The 14,319-nt window shown below is 39.8% G+C and overlaps 1 protein-coding gene across 6 annotated transcripts; it reads right to left on the bottom strand.

Moving 5' to 3' along the window:
* Window positions 1–5,712: 5,712 nt before the first annotated feature.
* Window positions 5,713–13,945, bottom strand: TAC1 (tachykinin, precursor 1). Of its 6 annotated transcripts, none has more exons than XM_008594904.1 (7): window positions 13,721–13,945; window positions 13,194–13,325; window positions 12,038–12,134; window positions 11,530–11,574; window positions 11,008–11,031; window positions 9,517–9,570; window positions 5,713–6,310 (listed from the first exon to the last, which is right to left on the bottom strand). In XM_008594904.1, exons 2-7 carry the CDS (start codon window positions 13,314–13,316, stop codon window positions 6,261–6,263), a joined length of 393 nt encoding a protein of 130 aa, XP_008593126.1. In that variant the 5' UTR covers window positions 13,317–13,325; window positions 13,721–13,945; the 3' UTR covers window positions 5,713–6,260. The 6 variants fall into 6 exon arrangements, with proteins under 6 accessions (XP_008593126.1, XP_008593127.1, XP_008593130.1 ...); XM_008594905.1 differs by having other exon boundaries at window positions 5,713–6,307; window positions 13,721–13,882; XM_008594908.1 differs by lacking the exon at window positions 9,517–9,570.
* Window positions 13,946–14,319: the final 374 nt, after the last annotated feature.

Raw genomic sequence — 14,319 nt, 5'->3', positions numbered from 1 at the left:
AGGACTTCCAGTACTATACTGAATAGAAATGGTTAGAGTGGGCATCCTTATTTCGTTCCTGATCTTAGAAAAAAAGCTGTCAGCTTTTCACTGCTGAGTATGATATTAACTGTGGGCTTGTTATACATGACGTTTACTATGTTGAAGTACATTCCTCCTGTACCTAATTTGATAAGAGTTTTTATCATGCTTTTCCTGCATCTATTGAAATAATCATATGATTTTTATCCTTCATTCTGTTAATGTGGTACCACAGTAGTTGATTTGCATATGTTGAACTATCTCTGCCTCCCAGGGATAGATTCCACTTTATCATTGTGTTTGATCCTTTTAATGTGCTGTGGAATTTGGTTTGCTAATAATTTTTTTGAGCATTTTTTACATCTATATTTATCAGAGATGAAGATTTTTAATTATGTATGCCTATTTGTCTTAATTCTCTGTATGTCTACTCATATTTCATGAAGATTCTTACTTACGTTCAATTTTTGGCTAATCTAAAAAAGTGTAGTGTCTCACAATTATTAAAGATTTTTGTATTTTTTAATACTTTTAAATATTTCTATTGGCTTTCACTTTATGTATTTTGAATATGCCTCACTAAAAAAGGTTTATTACTGTTATGTCTTCTTTTTTTATAATTTTGTTAATATTATGTTTTTACATTCTATGATGTTGTTGTGGAGCAGTTGTGAGGGAGGGGGAGAGGGGAAGGGGTAGGAAATGGGATGGAAGAAGGAGGAAGGAGGAGGGGTGGGATTGAGGCCTGTGGTCCCCCTGTCATTCCCACAGGGGAGACTGGGGGGCTTCGAGTGGTGGCTTGGTCATTGCCAGGTTGGGTACAGATGTCAGGAGGGTGTGGCAAAAGCCCTTGCCCCCTATGACCCCAGTTTGGGAACCTGGGGCACTTCCTGTGGTGGTTTGGTGGTTGTCACTGGGCTGGCTGCAGGTGTTGGGGGGGCATGGCCAAGGCTCCCAGCCCTCCCCTCTTTCTGGCCCATGGGACTTTCAGTCCTTCCAGGTGTTATAAGTGTTCTTTGGTGAAATGAGACTTTTACTAGTTAATAGCAAACTTTGTCTCTGGTTGTGGGTACTTTGTTTTTTCTTTCAGTTCTGTGTTGGATTATTTGCGTTCCCACCCCTTAAACTCTGCCCTGGAACTAATTTGTTGTCCTTTGCTTACTTCTAAAATGGGAGAACTTCCTGTGGAGACCAGTACTTGAGCTCTGTGGTTGAGCTAAATTCTTGCTTTGCTGCTGATTCCCTAGGGAAGGCTTTTTGTGTAGCTCAGGTTTTAATGGTTAACTTTATATGTACTTCCAGGTCTAGGGAAATCTGGTGCATCTGGGTTGTATAGAAACTCTGGTCTGGGCCTGAGTCTTTTCATCAAACTGTACGCCATGCAATTCTATATTTCTGACCAGTCTCCTCTGAGTGTTCCTGTGCTGATTGGGGGGGCAGATCAGCTATCCTTGCTGTGCCCCAGCACTCCCCTGGTGTTATGTCTTCTTAGTAGATAATTCCTTTTATCAATATTAAATATTCTTTTTGATTCCCTCAAATTTTTACCCCAAATCTTGTTTTGTCTGATTGATAGTAATATTGATCATTATGCTATAGAATCATTATGTTAGTATTTGGCAGTTTTTTTTTTTTTTTTTTTTTTTAACACATTCCTTTATTTTCAACTATTTTCTATTTACTTTTCTTTGGATTTTATTTTTACAAACATGACGTATCTGTCTTTTAATAGATAAAACTGCTCACATTTATTGTAAATATGGATAGGTTTTGATTGAATTTTTTCTGTTTTTTATTTACCAAGATATTTTTTTCTAAAGCTTTCTTGCCTTCTGTTGTTTAGGTTGTGTTTTCCAACATTTTCCCATTTATGCTTCGATAGTTATGTATTCATCTATTATTTTAGTTTTAGCCTTTGTCTAGAATATCTATGGCCTATGCTTCTTAACAAGGCAAGATATTTAATATGCATCTATTCCCTTTTATACTGTTTTTTCTTCTCCCCCAACTAATTCCCATGTTGACATCTTGTGGAATTTTATTTACAGATTGTTTATTTAACACACATACACATACACAACTCAATTTAGCAATATTTTTTAAATGATTACTTTGTTTACCACGTTTCTTGTTAATTACTTCCTCACAGATTTAGTTTTCTTTTTGCCAAAGTAAATCATCTAATAATTCTTTCAAAGAAAGTGGGCATACACTTTCTGAGGTCTTATATGTTTGAAATGCCTTTAATTGTGAAAGAAGCTGGATGGCTGAATTTATTCCACTGACCCTAGCAAGATCTAGACCTGCATCTCTTCCTTCTTACCCTTCTGCTAAACTCAAATTGACTAATAGACGTTAAAACCTTAGCTCCATTCTTGCAGTCCCAGAGTCCTGTCCCATGACTAAGGCAGCCTAAATTTCCCATATACTGTGCAAACTGGAACAGTGAACAACTTTCAGAATATAGCAGAACACTGACTGACCTTCATCAGTTTCATGTATAGATTCTTTAGGCTACCGCTCTTTTGAATATTTAGTTTTCTTGTCTCATGACATCCAGGATTGATGATGAGAAGTCTGAGTTCTGCAATGGTCAATTCTATATTCTGGGGTTGGCACATTCTGCTGCAGCCTTTGCAACTTCCTGCTAGGGCTGTGGCTTACTGCTGGGGTTTCCCATGTCCTTTTTTTTTTTAGGAATAAGAATAATTTCTGTTTCACCAAAAGCCCTTCTTCTGTTTTTCACAAATCCCAATATACATATTAATTTCTTTAAAAATATAGCTTTAAAAAAAATCATTCATAATGACTTTGTGTCAAAAGAAGAGATTTCAGCATGTGCTCAAGTTGAAACATGACATTTTTATTTTTGTTTGTTTGTTTGGATGGGGCCATGTGCAACTATATCCGTGGGGCGTAGCATTGGATGTCAGAGGAAGACTTTTGTTTTTACTTTATACATTTCCTTATTTGAATTTCTGCTTCTTAGTTTCCTTTTGATTCAAGGTAATGGAGCACATGATGTGTTGGATACCTTTCTTTCTCCCATCCCAATTCACCTGCCAGCTTTCTCCACCTGCTGTGGTGCCATGTATGTGCTGCTTACCTGTGCGGACAGAATTAAGGGCTCCTAGTCCTCTACTTTCCAGTTGGCTTTGCCCAGCGGGAGGCACCAACAGATGATCAAACAGTGGGAGGAGAGTGAGGCTGGGGTGTTTACACCTGACCTTCCTGCTCTCCTCCCCCCATCCATACCTGATCACCTTGTTTTGGCTCCGCCCCCCCCTCCTGAAGACAACAGCTGCCAGGAGGCCCTCTGCATGCAGTGACACTTACTTCCCGTTCTCAATCCTTCTGGCCTGGGAGTTGCACTGGCTCCCAAGGGTATAGCGTGGACATCCATATTCCATTGCTGCCTTCTCTACACCTTGCCCACACCTTTCTAATTAGTCCCTTGATTAAATGTTCCTCAAATTACTCGGCTTCTGTATCATTTCTTTTTGCCCTGGACCCTGACCAATACAAAAACAAAACAAACAAAACACCCAAGTGATAAAGAATATAGGTAAACTAATTACATAGCTTGGTCTTTTTGCTGTTTCATAACAAAATAAAATATTAGAAAGAATATAGGTGAATAAAATTTATTTTAGTTAAAGGAAATAAGCCACAGGGGCAAAGCAACAAACGTTTTATAAACACGAACTTAAAGCTGACGTTTCTCTCCCTTTCGCTGTGCGTTTTGCTGCTGCGTTTCTGACTGTAGAGGGAAAGCAGCCACGCATGAGGTCTCGCCGAGGCATGTCTTTATGCAGCACGGTGGGATCATGCTGCAGAGATTCATAGACTCTCAGGGCGGGAAGGGGCCGTGGGGATACCTAGTGCAGCGATAAACAGCACAAAGACTGCACAATTTGTGATACAGCCCCAGATTTAATTTGTCTGGCAAAGATTTAAAAACCACCCCCACGCTGCTACTTATTCAGCGTACAAAAAAAAAAAAAAAAAAAAAAAATTAGCGTGGCTAAAATGTAGTACTAATTTTCTCGCTGGCATTTCAGAGAGTAGCTAACAATGACAACAGGTAACATTCAGGAACACTTGCTGTGTGTCAGAGATTGTGCTCAAAGCTTTCCATGCTTCATTTCACTCAACCCCCACCTGAGCTCTCTGTAGTGGATATGATCGCTATTCCGATTTTACTGAGAGGAAAATAAGGCAAAGAAAAATGAAGAGACTTGCCCATCATTACAAGGCCATTAAGTGATACAGCCAGGATTCAAAACTGAGCATTTTGACTCCAAAACCCCTGTTCTTATCCACTTATCCATTGTAACATCTATGCAGAAATATAGGGTATAGGTGTATATATAATACAGAAATACTGCTTTGTGTTTAACAATGTACTGTATATGTTTTTCCACATAATTAAATACACCATAATGTCACTTTAAATGACTGTATAATATTCTGTTGTATCAATATAGCAGTTTGTTTATTCACTTTGATTGCTAGATATTAATTTGCTCTGCTATTTTCCCCTCATTAATTCTTTCCCAATTCTGAATCCTCTCATAATCTCTGACTCTAATATTTCCTTAAGCTTCATATCCCCATCTGTAAAATGATGATGATAATAATAATGATAATACTTCCTTCTTTGAATGATTAAATATATATACTTTTAGCTATTAAGATTATTTATTATAGTCATTATTATTATTCAATAAAATGTTAAATGTTGCTGTTGGGGAGTGAAGCTCTAGATGACTCTGATTTTCTCCATTTTGCTTACTGTTATATAATTTGTAATATTTAAATGTATTGTCTAATAAGGAAAATGAGTTGAAGTTTTTTAAAAAACAAACTATTCAATTAAAGATATAAAAGTTAAAATAAACTTTAGTTCTTCTCTCTGACAAATAGCTTTATTGATCAACAACCGTCACCAGTCTAGGCTAAATTCATGGAGTTTTTCTTTACTGAACAGTTCTTTCCTGCATTGTTTTACCACTTAATATCTCACACTCTCTGTGCAATCAGGAAATGACTCCCAGGACACTTATCAATCCTTCCTCTTAAATAAATATACACAAGCCTCCCTCTCATCGCTCTGTATTTATTTCTGTTGCACATGCTTCTGTTAGAAAGACAGTTCATTACGGGTCTTAGCAAATTCACAGGCACTCCTTAGGAATGCTGGAAAGGGGTTCTTGTCTTTGTTATAGGAGTGTTGCCATATTATCAGCTCCTCATCTTTCTGTGTCATCTTCTGACAACCTTTGTGAGAGTTTGATTTGATATCTTAATTCCAGTGAGACTCATGCACTGGTGCATTTATTCCTGGGCTGCAAGCAGGCCTGAAACTGTCGTGTGTTGATGTTTTACTCAACAAGGAAATAACCAGTGAAATGCGTCATTAAAATGAATTATTATTTCACTCATAAAAAGGAATCATAGGCATACATATCAGAACTTAGCCCTTACTCTTTATATTCCAAAATGTAATTGTTTTCTCCATGAATGATCTCATTTCAAATGACTTAGCAAAATAATATATGTGTGTGTATGTGTGTGTAAGAGAGAGAAACAAATTGCATTTAAGCCAAAACAACTTTGAACATATTTCATCTACTAAAAGAAAGGTTACTGATTTGACATAAATGTTAATGAAAGAATATGACAAAATTCTCAGGATTTTAAAAATTTTATTTAAAATGTTAGCTATCACAACACATCATACAATTAAATGAATACCTTAGAACCACATTAAAACTTTAAAAAACATCTCTATATTGTCACAAAACATGAAACATGCTGCAGCGATACAAACATAGTTTGATACCAAAATCTCAGTACATTTTCATCATGAAAACAAATAGGGAAAGCATAGGACTGTACAGAAGTTTCCTTCCCTTTCAGCAGAGCTGATGTGACTACTTCAAAGCAATAACATCTTTCTTTGGAGGCCATATCATTGACAGGTTTTTACAATTTCATTGAATACTATGCCTTGTTGAGAAATTGCCACTAATTTCTACCTCTGAGGGAGTCTTCATATTAGAATTGTAGCACATGTTTACAACACATATGGGCACAATATGAAAAACACTTTTTTTGAATATTCAACTCAAAACAACAATTGTTTTTAAATAAATAATTATTCCCCATAGTACTTGTCTTATTTTACCTTTCCTTGCCCACTGACACAACTGAAGCTGAATAAATCATACGTTAGTTTATTTACGTCTTCTTTCATAACTCTGCATTGCACTCCTTTCATAAGCTGCTGAAAACAAAGAGGAGGTAAAGTGATTTTTAAGAAGATTCACTGAGCGAGTTAAGCAAAGTTCAAGGCATGCAGTTTTAAATTCATAATGACTTTTTCCCTCCATCGAAGTATTTCTAAAAATTTTATTTCTACATCTTCCAGTCCTGCCTCAGTCTCTACCTTGACTGAAAGTGATCTAATCACAGAACTCTTGTGCTGTCATCATCGTATACTTGGTGTCCCAAAAGCATATAGCCACACTGTATTGCAAAGTTGATTCTCAGCAGCTTTCTCAAGCAGTGGCAGTCACCCGTGGTGGATTAGAGAAAGGACAGTGCCTAAAGTAACCAGGAATAATAGCAGGATAAAAGCAAAACATGGGACTTTTATTCTAGGATAGGGCCAACAAAGTATAGGCTGTAGGCCAGATCTAGCCCAACATTTGTTCTTGTAAATACAATGTTTCTGGAACGCAGATACATCCATTCATTTATGTTCTAAATGAACATATGTTCATTATGTTCTGCTTTGGCCTTCAAATGGCGAATGTGAGTGCTACAGAGACAACATGACTCACAAAGCCCAAAATATTTATGATCTGGTTCTCTTCAGAAAAAGCTTGCCGATCTCTGTTCTAGGAGCATCTAGTGGTTTGAGGGTCTCTTCCTTTCTTGTGGATACCTCCCAGGATGGGTTGTCCTTGAGACTAAAAACAGCCTCATTCTCTGTATGTAAGTCAGTTGTGCCTCCTAAATGCAACACTGTTTAACTTACCTCCTAGCACTCTAACGGCCTGGGAAAGATTAACTACTGCTTCCAAAGGTACTTAACATATAACTAGCAAGTAGTTTAAGTATTTTGTCTGGACAAAAAAATTATATTATATATAATTTCAAAGTGATCTAACCAAAAAAGGGTAAGAGGGTCTGTTGTAATCAAAATACGTAAGGATATTTTTCATTATCTTAGCCAATACTTTATACACTTAGATTTATGTTTTAGTGAAACTACTGTGCTTTTTGAAATTCAGTATGCCCTGTATAAAAGAATGAATTTAAATAGAAACAGTAGAAAGATCTGTGAAAGATCTGTAGGAATCATAGGTGCTTCTTTCTAAACAATTTCCTCAGTGAAAAGAATTTCCCGCATTATCACTCCCCCTTTGTACACTGATCTTCAACATACAACTATCCCTTAAGGAAGGTGTGCAATAAGCTGAGTGTTTTGGAACAGTCTGAGCCCCAAACTGGACAGTTCTGAAGGAAGGAAACAGTTCATTTTTCTTTCTGGTTTGTTTAAATTAGTAGGATGGCTAGCACAAGTTCAGTCCCTGACAAGCTTCAGGTAACATGACTTTGTTTCTAAGAGAAGTAAGATGAATGTTAATGTAAACTAACTAAAGACAGATTAGTGATTCAGCTGGAACATAGTGTCCTCTTTCACATGGAAGCAGAGTTTCTTACCTGGTCCTTGAGCCCTCTGAAACCATATGGAAACTTGTGTGTGTAGGTGCTGATGAGGGCTTCTAGACTTATCAGATTGGCAGAGGGGTCTGGGACCATGAAAGGGTTAGGATCAGACGGCTGTAGAGTAAGACCGTGATAACTGTCTCAACTGAGTATATGAAAAGATCCCTGATTGATTATGGATTACATTTTTGCCTTTTTGTTCTTTTATGTTTTCTTACCTAAAATGGAGGAACAAAGATTTAAATATAAATTGACTTTGATTTATTACAGTAATTCTATTTATTATTGCCTGTGTTACCTATAACCTTAAGTACATTTAATAGCATTCAATCTGTTCTAAATTGCATACTATCTATATTACTCGTAAAGTTGAGCATGTTCTGAAACCTATATCAATGCTGGAGATGGAAAGTTGATGGCTAATATGATTATCAAGAAAATCACAGTTATGTGAGGACTAGTATGTACTGATACAAATAATAGCCACTGGGGTTTAAATTTACATTTCATTTCCAAAAAGTGGAAGACAATACATACTAATAAAACAATTGCAAGTTTTTCATTAGACACACTGATAAGTTCTCTAAAATTTATACTTACTTAGCCTCAAAATCACTGGTAAGGAAATACAAAAGAAGTATCTAAATTTGGAAAGTGGAGAACCAATAAAAATTCTAGGATGATTATTTTTTCATAAATCCAGATAATTAAGAGTTAAGCCAACATATTTTAGTTATAGATTTTCTAGAAACTATAAATATATAAATAAATAAGATACAGCTGCTGATTACTTTCTAATTAATTAGATGATTACTATTTTAATTCTATTTTCACTGCAGGAAATATAAAGAGAATGTGACTAGCTTTTCCAAGGAGACTAAGCTAAGGCCTGAATGTACTGAACAAAAAGTCAGTTTCTGTGAAAATGATGTAGGGGTTATTTAACCTTGAAAACAGTGTGATGATTGAGTTAAGAAATAAGGGTTTTGAGATACATGTATGTGACATTTACATACAGGATGGAAACTTAAAAGAATAAAGACAATACGCAGCCTTTATATCAAGTGAAAGAGTTGTTCAGAATTAAAATGGATTAAGAGAGTTGTGGCATCCCTTCTCTCTAAGGTTTTTAGAGCCAGAACTGATATATGATACTCTAGGATGATTTCAGTGTGTTTTGTTTGTTTGTTTGTTTTCTGAAGGCACTGGAGTGGACCATATCACTCTCATCCTTTCCAATATCTATCAGGATGTTTAGATTTTGAGCTTCTTTAACTTCATAAAGAGCAAGTGATTTGTATGAAGAATTTGTTTATTCATTTATTTTAGTGTTGAAGGATTGCCAGATGTAATGTCTTGTAAAACTTTCAATTTACTTTGGCAACAAGCAAAAATCCATCTCATCCCTCCCTGTACCTCCCTCTGCACCCTCCCCACCCTTAGTTCACTAGGGTTGCACATGGCTTATTTAACAGATCTATGGGAAAGAGTACCAGAGGTTGGGTAATGATTAAATGGGGCAGACACTGGAAAGCCTGGTGGTTTGAGAAAAATAGACTGATATTGCGGTGATATTAACTTAATCAGCTATAAATCCATTCTTGATTACAAGTACTGAAATTAGATTTTTTTTACAATAAATACTTATTTTAATTCTACTATTCCTTTTTAATACTTTGAAAACTATGCCTTAGGAAAAAATAATAAAAGTAGATTTGAGATGCTGTCTATTTTTAGTCATGATTTTATACATACCAGAATTTAAAGCTCTTTTGCCCATTAGTCCAACAAAGGAATCTGTTTTATGCCCTGGAAAAATACATTTAGGGGTATTTTAATATGTATGTCTTTGAGGAAATAAACTGTTGTTACAGTACAAAATAAAGTAAGCTTCTGGATATATTCCTACATAATAAGTATATTTCTAGTTCAAGTTTTGGAGAGCCTGAGGAAATGAAGATTCCTTATAAGTCTTATGAATTACACTTAAACAATACAATGAAAGCACTTTTCTCAATTCTATATCTAAATATGAGCAAGAAACCTTTATTAATATATATTTTATCTGTTATATAAAGTTTTAAATATTGTTATTTGAGCTAACTTCGATTTTTAGGGAGTCAATTTCACATTTGTGTATGTGAGAGAAATATCCAAGCTTATTTACTTCTGTTACTGAATATGTTGTATTTCTCAGCAAGTGATCCTTAGTTGAGTCAGATCCTTATCCTTAATTACTGTAATCTTCTAAAAGGTCACTATTTCTATTAGGTTAAAAAAAATACTTCTTTTTGAAAAGTGCATTAGCTTTGGTATTAATAGAGTACATTTATTTTATTACATGGAATTTTGCTATATATAATTCCTTTGAAAGTCAAATACTTAGAAAGTAAATATGAATAAGATTTATTTATTTTCAAGGATGAAACCTTTGGGAAAGGTTATTACTATAATGCTAGTGGGAGAATTTCTCTCGGTTTTTTACTGTATTAGTTGAGAATAGAGCAGCTACCTTAATGTGGCCTACTCTGCCACCCAGTGAACCAGATCCAAAGCAAGTCACATGAGAGGACAATATAATTAAGCTGAAGCACTGGGGCTTCCTGTCAATTCCGGTTCCATTAACTGAAAACGTGGGATCTAATGACTCTCGAGTGTCACAATTCTGCCATCTTCACTGCCCTAAGAAGTAATTTCACTTTGCTTTGATAGATTGAGGTTTCCCATTCAATCATGGGACCAAAAAACTGCATCTCTATTCATCTTTACATTTAGTATTGATTCTCTACTCAGATATTCACGTACTCCACTTAATTGGCTGCCGGATGGCCCTAATAAATGACGTCATCATGGGACCTAGCATACTTAGATGAGTAGGAAGGTGTCTACAAATGCTTCTACATTTTTGCAGTGAAAGTGGGTATGGGGTGGTGGTGGAAAGGAATGTATGTGATAAGTTTCTAATCCTAGGATTGAAATTCTCATCTAAAACTGTTTACCAAGTTAACTAAGAAAAGTTGAAAACCTTTTTCTTTTTCACTGTAATGCATCTTTTTGGTAAGTATACAATGTCTAAACATCAGAGGTTTAAACAATCATATTCTGGATGTAATATGTCTCCATTCTTACATTGTCTTAATTACAAACATGAAATCCTAAGTTATGACAGAAAATAAGGTAAAAAAAGTGGAATTCAGTATAATTTACATTTGCATTTGATAAATGTCAAAACAATTTTGAACTTACTTTTGTGAGAGATCTGGCCATGTCCTTGAAGAAAGAAAGATAAAATTAGTAAATGCATATAGATTTGTTTTAAATAAGATACATCATACCTTTTAAGGAAAATTGTACAATAAATTGATTTAAAAGTATGTAACATTTTCCATTTATGTACTATACGGAGAAATATAGCAGAACCATAAAAGCTAACTAAATTATTAATAATAAAAACAAAACATTTTAACAAATAAAAAGAATATTTATTAAGTGTCTTTCATGGGCCACAGAAGCCGGTACAGGGATCTGAACCCTTCACTCTCCTGTTATCAACACCGCACTCTACCTGAGGTCTATTATTAACTGTAAGGCTATATACCACCTCCCATCTTTAAGGCTGGCCACCCATTTAACTAGAAAGAGACATGCAAATCCATCTCTTTATTAAACAGGCATAATCAAGATCTTGTGTTTCAGCCCATAAAAGATTTTCTTCTTTCCTACATGTTTATTCACAGTAGTAAAATAAAGATTTATAGGAATGTTTACCATAAAGAGCCTTTAACAGGGCCACTTGTTTTTCAATTGAGGAATCTGATAAGAGAGGAATTGACATTAACTGTTTATTTACACGTTCCACTGATGGTGCTATGAATTCAAGGAAACTGAATATTTCTATCAAGGGACTTGGGGCAGCCAAATCTAATCTAACCCCAGGGAATGCTATACAATAGCTTCCCCTTGCACTCGACCATTCAGAGTACCAGCCCTGGAGGCCCGTGCCTTTCCCTTTGTCAGTTTGGATCTTTAGTCAAGGGAGTGCTTAGCTAGAGTTGATTCTGTTCTTGATGGTTTGGGCCATTAATACAGTTAGGCTTGCAAGCGGATCTCTCTCCCTTCGAGGGCATGTGCCTGTGTTGAAGAGGTGTGGGCTGGTAGAATTTACACCACTCTTGCAGTGAAATCTCTACTCAAAGAGCAAGAGATATTTGGGTGCTCCGGGAACGACCGCGGACAGGTTTGACCCCAGAGCCCCAGCGATGGTTGCCCATCTCACCAGCATCCCTTTTGCCCATTAATCCAAAGAACTGCTGAGGCTTCGGTCTCCGGGCGATTCTCTGCAGAAGATGCTCAAAGGGCTCCGGCAGCTCCTCCTGGGGGACAGACGTACGGACAGACGGCGTGTAGGCAACCAGATCGAGGCGCCCAGCAACTCCAGCCATGCCGGTGGTGCGCTCCAGCCCCGGGCGAGCCACGGCTGCCGCGGGGGGCCCTCAGCCCCGGGGCGGAAAGCCAGCTCCCCGGGGAGGCTAGAGGGGGCAGGCTCCCCACGCCGGAGCTAAGTGCGTTCCAGCCGGGGGCTCTCCCTCCCTTCGCCCACCCCTGCCGAGCTCGTGTCCCGCGCCGCCGCCTCCCGCGAGCCCGCCCCGGCGTGAGCCACAGGCGCGGCGGAATTCCGCTCCTTCCTCCCAGGGCCGGGACCCTCACTCCGCTGCCGCGTCGCCTCCTGACTTTGTTCTGTCTGTGGTGTGGGCTTTGGAGACCCCTTATTGCCTTGAATGCAAACAGGTGTGTGTGCGTGTGTGCGGGGGTTGGGGTGGGGGGCTTGAGACGGGGAAGGGTGACAACGCTTTACAAGCGACCTGCCACGCGCGACGTTCGCCGTTTCCCAGAGGCGCGCTCCCTCCCGCCAATGGCCTACGAGTCATCTAAAGGGGAACTTGCAACCGCGTCCTAGGGTCCGCACAATGAATGTCATGGTAGTTAGCTTCCCACCCGTTTCAGCCTGTCTAGCCCGCTCGCAGCTCGCCCGTGTCCCCTCTTCTGCCAGTGACCCGCGTGCCTCCTGCCCCTGCCCAGCGTTTTCCGAACGCCCTGGCAGTGCAGCTGGGCTAGAGCCCTCGACATCCCGGTTACTCGGGGATGACACCTTGTGAGGTTTTCTGCCTGCGAGGATCTTGGGCTCATCAGGGAAGGCATCACTCCAGGGAGTTCCTGGACCGGACGGGGCAGCCCTGGCGAAGGAAACTTGGATCGTGGGTGCAAAATCCCGTGCGGGACCCGGGGGATGGTGTCCCCTTTCATCCGCCCGCACGCCTCCACCGCCTCTGGTCGCGGTCGCGGTCCCTCCAGGCTAACTAGGATGCTATCGCGGGAGAAGGTGACAGTCACCAGATCCAGGAAGAATGGCGCGAGCCATCCCGGGGTCTTACCTTGATCTGGTCGCTGTCGGACCAGTCGGACCAATAATTCAGATCATTGTTGGCTCCGATTTCTTCTGCAAACAGTTGAGTGGAGACGAGAAAAAAGACTGCCAAGGCCAAGAGGATTTTCATGTTGAATTCCTGGGAAGAGTGTGGGGAGAAAAGACCGAGGAGAGAAAAATATATACACTGAGGTGGCTATGGAAGAATTGGGGCAGCAGGATTTTCAGTCCTACAATGGAACTCAGGCCCGGTTGAACCAAGATAAAAAGTGTGGGGGCTGAAGTCTCGCCTGTGCCCTTCTGGAAAGAGAATCACGCCCCAAAGTTTCTCAAATCCCCTTCTCGGGAATCCCTACTCCTCCAAACCAGGAGGCTCTGCAGGTGGAAGACAAAGAGGGGTGCTGGCGTTTGGGAAACCGGTATCCCCACTGTCCCTCGCCGCAGCGGCTGACCCAGAGCTGCCAGCCGCCACCTCCGACACATGCGTGGCGGGGACACACCGGCAGCCGCGGCTGGCACGGCGCCGGCACTTACCGCGACGGACAGGACCGCGGGTGCCTCCGGCTGCTCTGGGCGCGCTGAGCTCCCCGCGCTGCCGGTTGCCTTGGCGGAGGACGAGGTCCCGAGCGCGCTCTTTTGCCAGCCCAGGTCCTCGCAGTATTTATCCCGGGCTCGACGAGCCTCGCGGCCCACGTGACACTCTCCCCACGCGATTTTCTGCTCAATATTTAATTAGCCGCCTCCTCTCCTTTCGGCGTGATTGAGAGTTTCCGAGACGGTAACTCGTCGATGCCCCTAACATCTGGACCCAATTGGCTTCGAAATGACGCAATTTTAGGGAACTCGAGGTCTCGCCATCCAATCCCGAGCGGCCTCTCTTCCTCTCTCTGCAGATCTAACGCCCCCTCCCCTCTCCTTCGGAACAGGGTTGCATGACACCTGAGATTACTCATCAAAATCGAGCAAAGTGACTCATTCCTTGGACTTCGGCAACTTTTCCGTTCCTTAAGACGTCAGGATAAGTTGCACTTTGGGGGATGGCCAGATAACTTCAAGCATGAGGGCATCCTCAGGCTGAGGGGCTGGCCGGTTACTCACCTGGGACAGCGTGGCGCTGGTAACACCCAGGTTAA

The sequence above is a fragment of the Galeopterus variegatus genome, unplaced genomic scaffold (assembly GCF_000696425.1).
Source record: "Galeopterus variegatus unplaced genomic scaffold, G_variegatus-3.0.2 Scaffold11847, whole genome shotgun sequence".
Classification (NCBI taxonomy): Eukaryota; Metazoa; Chordata; class Mammalia; order Dermoptera; family Cynocephalidae; genus Galeopterus; species Galeopterus variegatus.
Note: the sequence above shows the minus strand (reverse complement) of the source record. Positions and strands in the feature narration are given on the sequence as shown.

Coding starts and splice junctions, on each gene's coding strand:
- TAC1 (XM_008594904.1), bottom strand. CDS start 13,316: ATGAAAATCCTCTTGGCCTTGGCAGTCTTTTTTCTCGTCTCCACTCAA. Junction 12,135..13,193: donor CCGACAGCGACCAGATCAAG/GTAAGACCCCGG, acceptor TCTGTCCCCCAG/GAGGAGCTGCCGGAGCCCTT. Junction 9,571..11,007: donor TGGCCAGATCTCTCACAAAA/GTAAGTTCAAAA, acceptor GTATTTTTCCAG/GGCATAAAACAGATTCCTTT.